This window comes from Chiloscyllium punctatum, chromosome 12, assembly GCF_047496795.1.
Source record: "Chiloscyllium punctatum isolate Juve2018m chromosome 12, sChiPun1.3, whole genome shotgun sequence".
Lineage (NCBI taxonomy): Eukaryota > Metazoa > Chordata > Chondrichthyes > Orectolobiformes > Hemiscylliidae > Chiloscyllium > Chiloscyllium punctatum.
Genome location: NC_092750.1, coordinates 73,313,043 through 73,329,783, shown reverse-complemented (window position 1 = coordinate 73,329,783; position 16,741 = coordinate 73,313,043). Strand labels below are relative to the sequence as shown.

At 42.2% G+C, this 16,741-nt stretch overlaps 1 protein-coding gene across 4 annotated transcripts in view; it reads right to left on the bottom strand.

Annotated features, from left to right (window-relative positions):
- The window catches only part of LOC140483931 (voltage-dependent calcium channel subunit alpha-2/delta-2-like), an 839,332-nt gene that overhangs the window by 286,718 nt on the left and 535,873 nt on the right, over positions 1-16,741 (bottom strand). For all 4 annotated transcript variants that reach the window (XM_072582777.1, XM_072582773.1, XM_072582774.1 and 1 more), the window contains one exon: positions 7,878-8,019. In XM_072582777.1, the coding sequence (XP_072438878.1) occupies positions 7,878-8,019 (142 nt within the window). The remainder of the gene's footprint in view (positions 1-7,877; positions 8,020-16,741) is intronic.

Genomic DNA, 16,741 nt, shown 5'->3' with positions numbered 1-16,741 from the left:
TAATTAACCAGTTTTCTGCTGGTCATACAACTCACATCTGGAAAACAGGGACAGATAATCAAGCCCTGAAACTTTAGATTTTGATACAGCCATTTCTCTGAAGTTTCCTCTAAATCACTCTTTGGCAAGAATAATGCTTAGCTTTCAATATTGGTCAGACAGCTTACCATCCTCTGTTACTACTGTTAAATACCACAGATTTAAGCTGTTCAGCGAGACTCCATGTATCTACTTTTCTAGTCAGAGTTTTATTTCAATTTCTTTCATCATGTTAAAGCCAATTCACATTATAGCAGAATCGACTATACATTTATGTATTCGAGGTATATAAATATGTACCCCGTTCCCACACAAATATGCCAGAATGGAGAACCAGCATGGATCTTGCAGCTGTTCCTGGGAGTTCAGGCATAGTTAAAGATTCATTGCAGTTTTATTAGTTATTTTATCTCACTAATACGATTTTTATTCATTTTGTTTCATTAATACTAATAAAACCAAACAAAAAAAAATTAAGATTATTTTCAAATGGACCTTTTACTTGAATGTCTTTATTGCATTTTGATAATGCAAAATGCAAAGTATTGCATTTTGGTACAACAAGGGTAGGGATTACACAGTTAATGGTACAGCTTTAGGTAGTGTTGTAGAGTAGAGGGAACTAGGGGTTCAGGTACAAATTTTTTTGAAGTTTGTATCACATATAAATAGGGTGGTTAAAATAGACCTTTCAGTGTCTACAGTGAATGGCTGAAGATTATTTTAAATTCTAATTTTAGAGCTTAAGAAAACCTATACACATTAAAGAGAGCTTTTTTTTCAAATTGCAGGAGCTGATCATGATATTTTTTCCCCACTATGAATTTTTTTTCTGAGCTTTAAAGAGGCCTTCTTTATTTTAAATTTAAAAGTTAAAAGAAACTATATGTATTTAAAAGGATTTTTTTCATTGCAGAATATTTTTTTGAAAAGTCGAATAGTTTCTTTAAAAATAAGGAGTCGTGTTTTTGTTTCGGGGAGTTTTACACGTGGTAGGCATGCTCTGGAGAAGATTTTTTCCTTCAAGAAACTTATTGAAGAGGAGTCATCTTTTATTCAGTTAATCAGCTAAGTGCATGATTTTATTTAATGTTTGAGATATATTTTTTAATTCTTTCCATTTTAATATTTTCTTGTATAGATAATGAAATATAGGTTATTTTATATCAGGTGTTATTGAAACCTTTTTTTAGGGTTAATGTTATTAATGGCAGATATGAAGTAAAGAGTGAGATGACGAGTAGATTTAGGAAAGTTATTGCACAGCAGGATCAGTCGGATAGATGGGTGACTGTTGGGAAAGGTAAGAAGGTAGTTCAACAGTCTCCTAGGGCTATTCCTCTATCAAATAGATATTCAGTTTTTGGAATTGTTGAAAGCGATAGTCTCTCTGAGGAAAATGGAAGGGGCAGTTAGCTATTGGACACTTGGAATGATTCTTATGTTAGGCAATGCTCAATTAAATAGAATTATGGTTATAGGGGGCTCTGTTGTCAGGAGATTCTGTGGCAGAGTGTGTAAGTTTAGGATGGCTTGTTGCTTTCCTGGTACTAGGATTAAGGATGTTTTTATACATTTCAAGTATATTGTTAAAGGTAAAATTGAGAAACCAGAAATTATTGTACAAGTTAGAAGGAATGACATTTTTAGGAAAAAATTATTAGGAGTATAGAGTGAATGTAAGAGGTTAGGTAGAAGATTAAAAAATAAAACCTTAAAAAATAGTAATCTCTGGTTTACTCCCAATGACAAACTCAAACAAGGGAAGGAACAAAAAGATAAAGTAGATAAATCAGTGGCTGAAGAGCTGGTGTATTGTTCAGGGATTCAGATTTTTGGACAACTGGAATGTCATTTGGTACAACAAAGACATGTTCAAAAAGGATGGGTTTAACCTGAACTGGAAAGGGACCAATATCTATTAATGGAGACTATACTGATAGAATTCCTCCACTCCCCCTCTCTAAATAGTAGGGTAAATAGAAACATTGATTTAGGGTGTAGGTTTGCTCGCTGAGCTGTACGTTTGATATCCAGACGTTTCATTACCTGGCTCGGTAACATCATCAGTGGCGACCTCCAAGTGAAGCGAAGCTGTTGTCTCCTGCTTTCTATTTATATCTTTCTCCTGGATGGGGTTCCTGGGGTTTGTGGTGATGTCATTTCCTGTTCATTTTCTGAGGGGTTGATAGATGGTATCTAGATCTATGTGTTTGTTTATGGCGTTGTGGTTGGAGTGCCAGGCCTCTAGGAATTCTCTGGCATATCTTTGCTTAGCCTGTCCCAGGATAGATGTATTGTCCCAGTTGAAATGGTGGTTTTTTTCCTCCGTGTGTAGGGCTACGAGGGAGAGAGGGTCGTGTCTTTTTGTGGCTAGGTGGTATTCATGTATCCTGGTGGCGAACTTTTTTCCTGTTTGTCCTACGTAGTGTTTCTGGCAGTCCTTGCATGGAATTTTGTAGACGATGTTGGTTTTGTCCATGGGATGTACTGGGTCTTTTAAGTTTGTTAGTTTTTGTTGGAGAGTGTTGGTGGGTTTGTGTGCTACTAGGAGTCCGAGGGGTTTTAGCAGTCTGGCTGTCATTTCTGAAACTTTTTTGATGTATGGTAAGGTGGTTAGGGTTTCTGGCTGTGTTTGGTCTGCTTGTCATGGTTTGTTCTTGAGGAATCTGTGGACTATATTTTTTGAGTATCCGTTCTTCTTGAATATGTTGTATAGGTGGTTGTCCTCTGTTTTCGAAGTTCGTCTGTGCTGCAGTATGATGTGGCTCGTTGGAATAGTGTTCTGATACAGCTTCGTTTGTGTGTGTTGGGATGGTTGCTGGTGTAGTTAAGTATTTGGTCAGTGTTTGTCGGTTTTCTGAATACGCAGATTTGTAGTTCTCCGTTGTCCGTTCTTTCGACTGTGACGTCGACTGGATATCAAACCTACAGCTCAACGAGCAAACCTACACCCTAAACCTCAACCTGAGCTACAAACCTTCACAAACCTTGCAGAAACATTGATGGAAAAGGTTCTCAATGTGAAGATGGCACATTACTTAGAAAAGAAAGACAACAGAGTCATTTATTTTAATGCAAGGGGTCTTACATGTAAGGCTGATGAACTCAGAGCACATTCAAGAACATGAGAATGGGAAATCATAATTATTACTAAAACTTGGCTGACCGATGGACAAGACTAGCAGCTCAATGTTCCAGGTTTTAGATGCTCTAAGAAGGATAGGAAAGGAGGCAAGAAAGGTGGGGTGTGGGGTGGCATTTTTGATTAAGGAATACATTACTGCTATAATGAGAGAAGATATTTCTGAAAAATCATCCAGTGAAAATATATGGGTAGAAAGATCACCTTGAGATTTCTAGTAGAATAGAAGTCTTCAATTGCTCTTAACTTCTTCTTGCTGAATCCTTATATAACCTGGTTCGTTTAATTGCATTCCCGGCAATACAGTACTTCTAACATCGAGTCCAACATAAAAACCATTTTGTCACCCTGCACTTCATACAAGTGATTTGATAACGCAAGTCAATGCTCAAAAGTTTGCTGGACCTGGGATAATGAGATAACAGTTTATGCCCTTATGTACCTTAAAGGTCTGCCAGAGTACTGTGGCCTACTGTCAGATATAATCTCTTCAGGTATACTGAATAGATTGAACACTACATATGTTTGAAGTGTTCTCCAAACCTCCACTGTCAGATAAGTAATCAGTGACTAGTTACTAATCATCAGCATGTACAGTGAATAAATCATTGGACCAAGCCACAAATGAACTCTCGTGAGGGTGCAGAGGTTCTTTATGTTGCCGAGCTTGGTGGCGCTGGAATGACTGGCGCATCCTTACTATCTTCTCAATGTCATTATTGATCCTTGGCCAAGATACATTCAGTCCAAGTCCATGTGTCCTTGATGTAGATGTGAAGATATGTTAAGGCAAAGAACCAAGCGTGCAAGTACTTGATTCTCTTCAAAAATTATACCTCTTTAGATATATCATTTATCACTGCATAGCTAAATACACCTAAAAATGCCTGACTCCTCTTGTGTCATGTTAGACCATTCTTCCATAATAACTTTGATGATTACGTTCTCTAGTTATATCCATGCTATTCCATACTGAGCAATTCAGCCATCCAAACATGTATGGAACAGAAGGTCCAAAATGTGCTAGGTTCCAACATTTCAACTTCCCCTGGAATAGGAGAGGGGTATAATGCAAGGTTTTCATTTGAGACAGTTACAGGGGAACCTCAATTATCCGAAAATCTATTATCCGAATACCAGTTGTCCGAAAATCAGATTATCCGAAGGAGATCGCGAGGTCCCGATATAAACATGAGATCAAAGACGTGTTTCCAACAGTGATCGTGTCTTTTGTTACAGTAGTTAAACTTACTGACCTTCCTCCCTCTCTCTCTCCCCACACTTTCCCTGGAGTTCTACAGAGCGGTGTACCCTAAACTCCTTGCCCCCACCCCCAGCTTCCCAGGAATAATCTCTCTAACACTGGCCTGGGCAGGGCAAATTTCGAACCTGTCAAAAATTTGCAGTAAAAAGTTGTGCATGTGGCTGTGTATGCGTTATTTGGAGACTTACTCCACAAAGGTAACTGCAGCAGCAGTCTTGTTTTTGGTGTGCAGTCCAGCTACCCCGGAGAGGGGCCAGGGGTGGATGGGGGGTACAGGGTTGGCAGGGGTCTGTGTTGGAGGTGAGAGCTCACGCACTTTGTGCTGGGGGCAAGGTTGGACCGTGTAGAGGGGGCGGGGGGCAGGGGGCAGGGTTGGACTGAGTTGTGGGACAGGGGGGCAGGGTAGTACTGGGTTGGGGGGGTGGGGATGGGGTTGGACCAGGTTGGGGGGGGTGGGGGCGGGGTTGGATCGGATTGGGGGGTGGGGGGATGGGGTTGGACCGTGTTGGGGGCAGGGTTGGGGGAGTCGGGGGTGGGTTTGGACAAGGTTGGGGGGGCGGGGAGCTGGGTAGGACCGGGTTGGGCGGCGGGGTTGGATCGGATTGGGGGGTGGGGGGATGGGGTTGGACCGTGTTGGGGGCAGGGTTGGAGGAGTCGGGGGTGGGTTTGGACAAGGTTGGGGGGGCGGGGAGCTGGGTAGGACCGGGTTGGGGCTGGACCGGGTTGGGGGCGGGGGTTGGACTGGTTTGGGGGCGGGCTGGGGGGCAGGGGGGGCGGGGTAGTACCAGGTTGGGTGGCTGAGTAGGGTCGGGTTGCGGGGACGGGGTAGGACCAGGTTAGGGGGCGGTGCTGACCAGGACGGGTGGGTGATGGGGGCGGGGTCTGGCGAACTGTGCTGCTCCAGTCTCCTGAATGGGGAGCAGACTTTAAAAACTTCGAGCCCCAGAGGAAAGGCATTCAATCAATTTTCCGAATAATCGATTATCTGAACGAAATAGACAATAGACAATAGGTGCAGGAGTAGGCCATTCTGCCCTTCAAGCCTGCACCACCATTCATTATGATCATGGCTGATCATCCTTAATCAGTATCCTGTCCCTGCCTTATTTCCATAACCCTTGATTCCACTATCCTTGAGAGCTCTATCCAACTCTTCCTTAAACGAATCCAGAGACTGGGCCTCCACTGCCCTCTGGGGCAGAGCATTCCACACACCCACCACTCTCTGGGTGAAGAAGTTTCTCCTAATCTCTGTCCTAAATGGCCTACCCCTTATTTTTAAGCTGTGTCCTCTGGTTTGGGACTCACCCATCAGCAGAAACATGTTTCCTGCCTCCAGAGTGTCCAATCCTTTAATAATCTTATATGTCTCAATCAGATCCCCTCTCAGTCTTCTAAACTGAACGGTATACAAGCCCAGTCGCTCCAGTCTTTCAACATAAGATAGTCCCGCCATTCCAGGAATTGACCTCGTGAACCTACGCTGCGCTCCCTCAATAGCCAGAATGTCTTTCCTCAAATTTGGAGACCAGAGCCGCACACAATATTCCAGGTGCGGTCTCACCAGGGCCCTGTACAGCTGAAGAAGAACCTCTTTGCTTCTATACTCAATCCCTCTTGTTATGAAGGCCAGCATGCTATTAGCTTTCTTCACTACCTGCTGTACCTGCATGCTTGCCTTCATTGACTGGTGTACAAGAACACCCAGATCTCTTTGCCCCTTTACCTAACTTTAGGTAGTAATGTGCCTTCCTATTCTTGCCACCAAAGTGGATAACCATAATTTATTCAAATTAAACTGCATCTGCCATGCATCTGCCCACTCACCTAACCTGTCCAGGTCACCCTGTAATCTCCTAACATCCTCCTCACATTTCACCCTGCCACCCAGTTTAGTATCATCAGCAAATTTGCTAGTGTTACTATTAATACCATCTTCTATATCATTAATATATATTGTAAAAAGCTGATCCCTGTGGTACCCCACTGGTCATCTGATCAGAGCCTTTTAGAGCCTCAGAGGTACATCCCTCCCTACTTTTATATTCAAGTCCTTGCGAAATAAATGTCATCATTGCATTTGCGTTACTAACTACTGACTCAACCTGCAAGTTTACCTTGAGAGAATCTTTGACTAGACCTCGAAGTGTCTTTGCACTTCAGACTTCTGAATTTTCTCCCCATTTAGAAAATACTCCATGCCTCTATTCTTCTTACCAAGGTGCATGACCTCACATTTTCCCATGTTGTACTCCATCTGCCACTTCTTTGCCCACTCTCCTAACCTGTCCAAATCCTTCTGTAGTCTCCCCGTCTCATCAATGTTACCTGTCCCTCTACCTATCTTCGTATCATCTGCAAATTTATCCAGAATGCCTCAGTTCTTTCTTCTGGATCATTAAGGTATAAAGTGAAAAGTTGTGGTCCCAACACAGCCTTGTGGGATGCCACTTGTCACCAGCCACCACCCTGAGGTGTTTCTGCCAGACAGCCAAGTAGTATTCCATTATCCATGCTAGTAGCTTGCCTTTAACACCATGAGCCCTTATCTTACTCAGTAGTCTCCTGTGTGGCACCTTGTCAAAGGCCTTCTTGAAATCCAGGTAAATAACATCCATTGTCTCTCCTTCCTCAGAGATTACCACTAAAGCCTCCACTATCTCTCTAACTATCTCCCTTAGATCTCTGGAGTATCTGGTCCAGGTGATTTATCCACCTTCAGGTCATTCAATTTTTCTAGCAGCTTCTCCTTGCTGATGACCACCATACTCAGTTCTGCCCCCTCACCCTCTTGAACTTTTGGGATATTACTCGTCTTACACTGTGAAGACTAATGTGAAGTAATTATTTAGTTCCTCTGCAATTTCTTTGTTCCCCACTACTATCTCTTCTGCGTCATTTTCCAGTGGCCCAATGTCCACTTTGAATTAGAATGTTCCTGCTTCTCACAGTCAGCTTTGCTTGCATTCTATCTGAACTCCTTTTTGGGTGACATGCCTCTGGCAAGCTAGTTTAACTCATTTCCAACAGGACTAGTAAATCTCCCTGCAAGGATATTAAACCCATGTCTGCTGAGATGTTTAACCATCCACCTTTGCTGGTCCAACCAGCCCCAAAATTTGTCCCAACACTCCAGAAATGAAAAACCTCTTACACCATTTCTCTAGCGACAAGGTGCTTTGAGTTGTACAAGCTTCTGAATTATTTTCTATGATCAACAATCTCATTACGAGGTTCAGATTGCACATTGGAACGTAGGAGGCCTAAAATTGATTCTGGACAAAATATAAGCAGCAATAAAAGGCACAGTATGTTGGTAGATTGGGGTGTAAGAAATGATTTATGTGGCATATGAACAGCGTCAGCATTTTAGGGCCAAATGGCCTTTTGCTCTGTTGTATGTAGTGTGTAATTCTGCATAATACTCACAGCCCTTATAGATATCAGTTGGGATCTGTACTGCCATGTAAGAATAATTGACTTTGACCTTGAAGTTCGGATCATCCACAAACTCCAACTGGAGAGGATTAATTTGCTCCCCATCTGAGATTTCATCATCTCTTTCACCACCCTATAAGAAACAGAGAAGACAGAATGAGAAACGCTAAGGAGGATGGCGATGGGAAACTCCAGTACAGGCCTCAGCAGTTTATTCCTGTAAGGCAGAATCATAAATTTGAGAAAAGGGCAAAAAGGTTTTCGTTTTCACAATATTTGCTTCCTCCATGAGGTTCTTCAACCCACATAGATGCATTGTAACAAGATTTACAGGACCAACTCTCAGCATTATTCCTAACACTACTGACATGAATAATGGGGTCAAAGCTGAGTGGTCAGAAGTTACAATACTCCAACCTTTATGGGATTAAACAAGACAGCTCAAGTTAAAGATGTGGAACTCGCTTAGGCCAAATTTGTTAAATGGCTTCACCACACACTGTACTTCTTATTCAGTGAACCCAAACTAACGAGAACCTGCCGTTAAAAGCTGTTGTCACTCAGTTTATTTGAATCTAGCTTCTACTCCTCTCACACCATTAAAACACGAGTAAAAATAACACATAACTTCTGGTGCTTTGATAAAGATTCCATTATCTCTCCCTTTTTTCAAGCTTGCAAGTGTTCAATAAAGCTGAAGTACACCATCCTCATTCAAGGTGTCTTTTCATCATTCACCCAGTGAGACTGCCCTCCCACAGTTCCATTGTGACTTCTCTGAACGTAGTTAATCTATCAAAAGTATTGGCTTCCCCTCGCTGCACAGTTACTCTCGAGGTCCCCCAAGGATTAATAGCTGGATTCACCTGTTATCTTAAAATTGCCATTTGATAGCAATATCGGTCAAGAAAGAGTCAGCTTTCACATGTATGCTGTCATACTGCTTGGCATGTCTGCCATCTCTCTGTATCCCTCTTCTGCTTTAAGTTCAATATCAGAAAGGCCAAAATGGTTAGCTGCATCCCCATCACAAGCTCCACTTCTGTGTCACCTCTGGCTTAATCCCAAGCTGGACAACCTACAAAACTCAGATGAGTTTTAAACTCCATTTCTACCTGTATACTTAACTCAAGACTTTCCACTCGAGACATTACATTTGAGTGCCATCCTTCATAAACTTCCAGATGCCTAAATCTCTGCCACATGAATTCTGATTCATATCAGGTCCTGTTCAATCAACACACCTGCTCTCTTATCTGAACTGGCTTTTAGCGTCTCAATATTCAGGTCAAAATTTTAATTCTCAACCAGAAATGACTCAGAGCTTTCTCTCACCCTATTCCTATATTCCACCCACCATGTTCTGTTACTCTTCTTCCTGATTCTTTTCTGCATCCATTCCCTTCACCCGATGTCAGCTCCTTTAGTCCCCTTGATCATACTCTTTGAAGCTCACTCCTTAACCATTTGCATCTCTATCTCCAACCTCCTCCAAACCCATCATTTTAGCATTGCCTTAATTCACACTTTGAATCACTTATCTCCTGCCAAAGTCTGTTTTCAGGGTGACAGTCTGTGAACTACCTAGGAATCTGCCAACTCTTGATGCTGAAGATGATATATAAACAAAAGTTGTTGCTATTGTTTCCACAACACAAAGCAAAATAATCACAATTAAAAGAAACAGTATGTGATACTCTTAATTCATAATTTCTCACCATAGATTGGAAGTTGTCAGTCTATTCTCAATTGACATGGCATACTTTGTATCGACAGTCATCATGAGGAAGTCAAAGGCTGCATTACTAAACAGGTGCATTTTCTTTGCAACTTCAGGTTTTACTACTAGCTGCCTCAATGACTGACACACTGCACAGTGCAGAGATAATCACACAATGTTTCTTTTTCTTGATGCAGATGGCATTATTTTAGGAAATTGCAATTGATGCTATAGGAATTCATCTTGTACTAATCTGTGTCTTTCTTACATTATGCCTTATCTTTAAAATCTAACAATACTTCCTCATTAGTATTCTGGCCTTAACTTCTTACTGAAGCTCTGCCCAAGTATCCAGCACCAGAGAACACTGATGCAGAGTTTCAATTTTCAAGGTTTAAGAAGGAGGAGAACTTGGATTTTATAGCATTAATCATAATCTCAGACAGACCCAAAGTATTTCACAGCCAAAAAGCACTTTTCAGAATATATAGTCACTGTTCTATTGTAGAAAATCTGACTGGAAGTTTTTAAATATTATGTTCCCACCCATAATTTTGGCCAGTATTCTCTTCTGCTGAATAGATCTGTGTTGTTTGTCAAGGCTCTAAAAATCCCAATATAACAAACTCCAGGGAAATTGTCTCGAAAGCTGAAGATTCTGATGGACAATTAGCCTGTACCCATTTAAATTGGAGAATGTGGAGGGTTCTGCTGCAGTTAAGTAAATATTTTCCTCAAAAAAGAAATTGGGCAATTCAAAACCTAGGCTAACTCCTGGGTAACTAGCAGACTGAACCCCTAATTGCATCTGCCTCAGAGTCCTTATGTCCCTTGGACTCTGACCCAACAACGACCCTTCCCCATGAGATGTGACAATACCCTCTTCCCCTCTGCTCTCTGTGGGAGCCCCTCTCCTGAGACTGCTCCTTTCGTTGTCACTGGATGTCTCTCTCTCTCTTCCCCCCCACCCACCCTGTCCCCACAGAAACTGAGACCCCACCCCTATTCCCTGCTGCTGGATCTGAAACTCTCCTCTCTCCTTCGGATCCTCTTCTCCAACAAAATCCAATATCTTCCCCCTTCTGCTTTGCTGGATCTGACATCCTCCTTGCTCCCCAAGACTGACACCAGCCTCTCCAATCTGGGATACTCCTTTCACCCCAGGACCCCCATCAACTGTGGGACCTGAGACCACTCCTCTCTCCCAAAGACCTGACATCCGCCCTCCCCCAAGGATCCTATTTTGTTTGCGGACAGACACTTACCTTTTTGTCCAAACAAAGCCAAAACTCCTTTCCACACCGACCTTCCCTAAACACACTATAATTTATCTGGCACCTATTTACACCTGACACCCTTCCACCCTACCCACCTCTCACCCTACTTACCTTATGCAGTTACCATTTTACAGGGGCTGTCAAAATGTCTGGTGAAATGCTGGATATTTAAATCACAGAATACAACAATAACTGCCATTAAAGTGGGCATTCGCTTTGCCAGCCCCTAAAATCTTACATATGATGACACTGTTGGATTTCAGATAAGTATGTATTTCTGAAGGAACAATGATCAGAATCTCTTACTGGAAATACAAGCCTTGTCTTAATGGAAAGAAGTAAGAGCAGAGTGGCAACTTATGTATGATTGCTACTCCTCAGGAAATCCAGCCAAGGGGATTGATCAGGTGAACTGATGTAATGATCTCAGTTGAGGAATAAATATTTAACAGGGCTTTTAGAGTCATTCAGTCTCTTCTGTGAAGAGAGATGTGGGAATGATTTGCAGCTGCCCAAGAGAGAGTTGATGAGATTTTTGACTAATGCCTCTTACAAAAGATGTACCTCCAACCATGCAGTACTCCCTCTGTAATCTCTGTACAGTACTGCCAGACTACGTTTTGTAATTAGGTCACTGAAATGGAATTTAAAATGACAACTGTCTGACTCAGAGGCAAGAGGATAACCACATGGCCTAGATTGACATATTTATTTATTGTTGATTGGCAGGCGGAATTCCCAGGTGCAGTGGCTTGATTCCTGCATCTGTTTGTCTTCAGCTTAATTTGTTTCTCATTTTCATCTTTGAGTTAGTCATTGTTTCCACCTCCAAATTAGAGTGAGCTGATATTTGCCCTTTCGCTGCCATGGTCATTGAATGACATATGGCTCTATTCAATGTGCCTGATTTATTTAGTTCTTCTCATGTCAATACCTCTTGTGTTAGAGACAATATTTCTGTACCTCAATTGCTCCACTTCTTACGTTAGGTTGCTCCTTGTTGTACATGTATTAGAGATCTCACAACCTTCCTCTATGACTGTCATGTTTCTGATAACATTGTCCTGTACATTGCTCCAAAGGAACTGACTTTATTAGACTATAATTTTAGCTTCTGTCTCATTGTCTTGCCATTATCCTTCAGTTCTCAGTTAAAGTCAAATAAGCAGTCAGAATGAATCTCTCGTCACATTTACTGTCATCTTTGTCATCATTTTGATCAATCTTAATTTTTTTATTATGCTTCTCTCATTCAAGTGTGACTCTTACATTTCACAGAAGATCATGTCTCTTATTAAGGATTCATACAAGTCTCCAGAATTGCTAATGAATGCTACAGTTTTCTGTGTGGTTATTCAGATTCTTGTTTAATTGATCTCACACACCTGGTTAAAAATATGAATTGTTGAACTATTGCTTCTACTTGTAATGCAGTATTCATCAGACGCTCACATTAATTCCCAAGTGACACATTCTCTTCATTGCAAACAATATATTGGCGGTGGCTCAGTCATTAACACTGCTGCCTCACGGGACCTGGGTTCGATTCCGGCTTCAGACAACTGTCAGTGTGGAGTTTGCACATTCTCCCCGTGTCTGGGTAGGTCTCCTCCGGATGCTTCGATTTCCTCCCACATTCCAAAAGAAGTGCAGATCAGGTGAACTGGCCATGCTAAATTGCCCATAGTGTTAGGTGCATTGGTCAGGGGTAAATGTAGGGAAACGAGTCTGGGTGGGTTACTCTTCGGAGAGTTGGTGTGCACTTATTGGACCGAAGGGCCTGTTTCCACGCTATAGAGAATCTAATCTAATATTGTCTACCTAGAGCATCTACCGCTGTTGATTTCACAGGAACTGGGTGTCACAGTCTTGGCCTGCATGTATTGCTCATCACTAATTGCCCTTGAAAAAGTAATGGTGAACTGCCATCTTGAAAAGCTGATATCCATGTGGATACATGTACACCCACAGTGCTGCAAAGGCACAGTTCCATGGTAATGACCCAGGAACAGCGAAGGAGAGGAACTTGCAAGTAGTGGCTACAGCAGAAAGAAAGTTTATCCTCTCTGCCAGTTAAAGTCTTCCACAACATTGCCCCACACCCCGAAAAAAGTATTAACTTTGACTAAAAGTATCTACTTCTATTAATAACTAAATGGGGCTATTTTCTCTGGAACATAAGAGGCTGAGGGGTGGCCTTATACAGATTTATAAAATCATGAAGGGCATGGATTGGGTGAACAGCCAAAGTCTTTTTCCCAGGGTATCGGAGTCCAAGACTAGAATGCATAGGTTTAAGGTGAGAGGAGAAAGTCATTAAACAAAATGAAGGCACAAAGAGTGATGCATGTATGGAATGAGCTGCCAGAGGATGTATTGGAGGCTGGTACAAATAAAACATTTAAAAGGCATCTGGGATAACAACTTTCAATGAATAGGTTTTAGCAGGATATGAGCCAAATTATGGCGATTGGGACAAGATTAATTTAGGATATCTGTTTGGCATAGACAAATTGGACAAAAGGGTCTATTCCAGGGCTGCACGATTCTATTTCGCAAAAGTAGTTAAAGATATATATCTTTTTATTTTTCTTATATTTTTGACTGTGAAGTGGAATGGGAAAACTTATAAAAAAACCAAAGGTCGCTAAAGGATTACTGCATTTTTGAAAGCAAGTAACAAGTCACTCATTGTAGATGTTTCGGGTCCAGTATTCCTCCCTCAGAACTGGAGTGTTTTTGTTTCTCATTCACAGCAGCCACAGTTCTTTTGGTTTTTACTCATTTTAGACACTGTTTATGTAGCTATTGGTTCCAGCAGTAACAGGTGATGCTGCAGATGAACTGCAGCCAAGAACTGTGTACAAATGGAAACCCAACCAGCATTAAGTAGCTGTTTGGTCTGTGAAATAGTGACCGCTTATTGATGACAAAGGCCTTCTGCTGACCATAAACTATGCAACTGGTTCTCAGGTAGCTGACCACCTTAGGAATAGTAACGGATAGTGAGAAGCATTCAACATCCACCAGCTTAGGAGCTTTCTCTATTCAATGTAGTAAAGGAAGATTTAAACCTGAAGAACATCAGTTTATCGTTACATAGAACACTGAACAGTACAGGTCCTTTGGCCCATGACGTTGGGCCAAGCATTTATCTTAATCTAAGATCAACCTAACCTACACACCCCATGATTCACAGCCGTCTATGTGCTTGTCCAGCAGTCGCTTAGATGTCCCTAACTCTGTCTCTGACTCTACTACCACCACTGGCAGTGCATTCCACATACATGCCACTCCCTGCATAAAGAACCTACCTCTGACATATATACCTTCCTTCAATCACCTTAAAATTATGATTCCTCATGACAGCCATTTCTGCCTGTGGGAAAAGTGTCTATCTACTCTATCTATGTCTCTCATTACCTTGTACACTTCTATCAAGTCACTTCTCTTCCTTCTTCTCTCCAGTTTGAAAAGCCCTAGCTCACTCAACCTCTCTTCATAAGACAAGCCCTCCAATCAAGGCAGCATCCTGGTAAATCTCCTCTGCACCCTCTCTAAAGCATTGACATCCTTCCTATGATGAAGTGACCAGAATTGCACATGATATTCCAAACGTGGTCTAAACAGAGTTTTATAGAGCTGCAGCAAAGCCTCCCGGCTCTTAAAGTCAATCCCCCTGTTAATAAAAGCCAAAACACCATATGCCTTTTTAATAACCCTATCAACTTGGGTGACAACTTTGAGGGATCTATGTACGTGGACTTCAAGATCTCACTGTCCCTCCACACTGCCAAGAATCCTGTCTTTAATCCTGTATTCAGTATTCAAATTCAACCTTCCAAAATGAAACACTTCACATTTATTCAGGTACTCCATCTGCCACTTCTCAGCCCAGCTCTGTCAATATCTTGTTGTAGCCTACAACAGCTCTCAACACTATCTACAACACCACTGACCTTTGTGTCAGCAGCAAACTTACTTACCCACTCTTCCACTTCTTCATCCAAGTCACTTATTGAAAATTACAGAGCAGAGGCCCAACAACATCCCTGCAGGACACCACTGGTCACTGACCTCCAGGCAGAATACTTTCCATCCACTACTACTCGCTGTCTTCTTTCAGCCAGCCAATTCTGTATCCACACATCCAAACTTCCCTGTATCCCAGACCTCCTAACTTTCTGAATGAGCCTACCATGGGGAAACTTATAAAATGCCTTCCTGAAATCCATATACACCACATCCACTCTGCCCGACCTTGGTTAATTTGTCTCGTCATATTCTCAAAGAACTCAATAAGGCTTGAGAGGCATGACCTGTCCCTCACAAAGTCATGCTAACTATCTTTAATCAAACTATGGTTTTCCAAATAGTCATCAATCTTATCTCTCAGAATCCTTTCCAGTACCTTGCTTACCACACATGTAAGTGTGACTGATCCATAATTCCCAGAGATTTCCCTATTCCCTTTCTTGAACACAGGAACAACACTCGCCTCCCTCCAATCATCTGGTACTATTCCCGTGTAGGGTGAGGATACAAAGATCATCGCCAGCAGTGCAATAAACTCATTCCTCGCCTCATGTAGTACCCTTGGATATATCTGGTCCAGTCCTGAGGACTTATCGATCTTGATGCTTCCCAGATTTTCCAGCACATCTATTTTCTTAATATCAATCTGTTCAAGCCTATTAACCTGGTCCACAGTGTTCTCACTATCAACAAGGTCCCTCTCTCTAGTGAATAGTGAAGCAAAAAAACTCATTTAGGGCCTCCCCTACCTTTTTAGATTCCAGGCACAAGTTTCCTCCACAATTCCTGATCAGCCTTACCCTCTGATTATTCTCTTAATCTTCACCTAATCATTCCGGTCAAGGCTTTTTCATGCCCCCTCCAAGCTCGTCTCAGTCCATTATTGAGTTCTTTCCTAGCTACCCTGTAATCCTCTACAGCTGTGCCAGATCCTTGCTTCCTCAACCTTCAGTAAGTTTCCTTCTTCCCTTTGAGGAGAAGCTCCTCTTCTCTTGTCACCCAAGGCCCCTTTCACCTTACCATTCCTTGCCTGTCTCAGTGGGACAAAGTTATACAACACTCACAACAAGTGCTCCTTAAATAGCCTCCACATTTCTGTTGTATATTTCCTGTAGAATAATTGTTCTCAATTTATACTCTATGGCTCCTGTCTAATAGCAGTATAATTTCCCTTCCCCAATTAATTACAATACTGTCTGTTCCTATCCCTCTCCATGACTATGGTAAAGGTGAGGCAATTGAAATCTGACATCTGACCTGGCTCGTTGCCTGGCACCAAATCCAATATGGTCTCTCCCCAGGTCGGCCTATCTTCATATTGAGTCAAGTATCCTTCCTGGACACACCTGGCAAAATCAGCTCCATCCAGACCATCTGCACTAAGGAGGTTCCAATCAATACTGGGGAAGTTGAAGTTACCCATAACCACAACTCTGTTTCATCTGCACCTTTCCAAGATCTGCTGTCCAATCTGTTCTTCCATCTCACTGCTGCTATTGGGGGGGTCAATAGAAAATACCCAATGAAGTGACTGCTCCTTTCCTGTTACTGACTTCCATCCCATACTGACTCAGTGGATAAACCCTCTTCATCAACTTGCTTTACTGCAGCTGTGATGTACTCTCTAACTAACAATGCAACTTCCCCATTTCTGTTCTTTTACCTCCCCTCCCTGTTCTTTTTAAAAGATCCAGCAACCATTCCTGTCCTTGTGAAATCCATGTCTCTGTAATGGCTACAACATCGTAGGTCCAAGTTCTGAGCCACAGAGCAGGGCTCATTGCCAGAGACCTAGCCACTACGGCTTTCCCGAGAGGTCATCC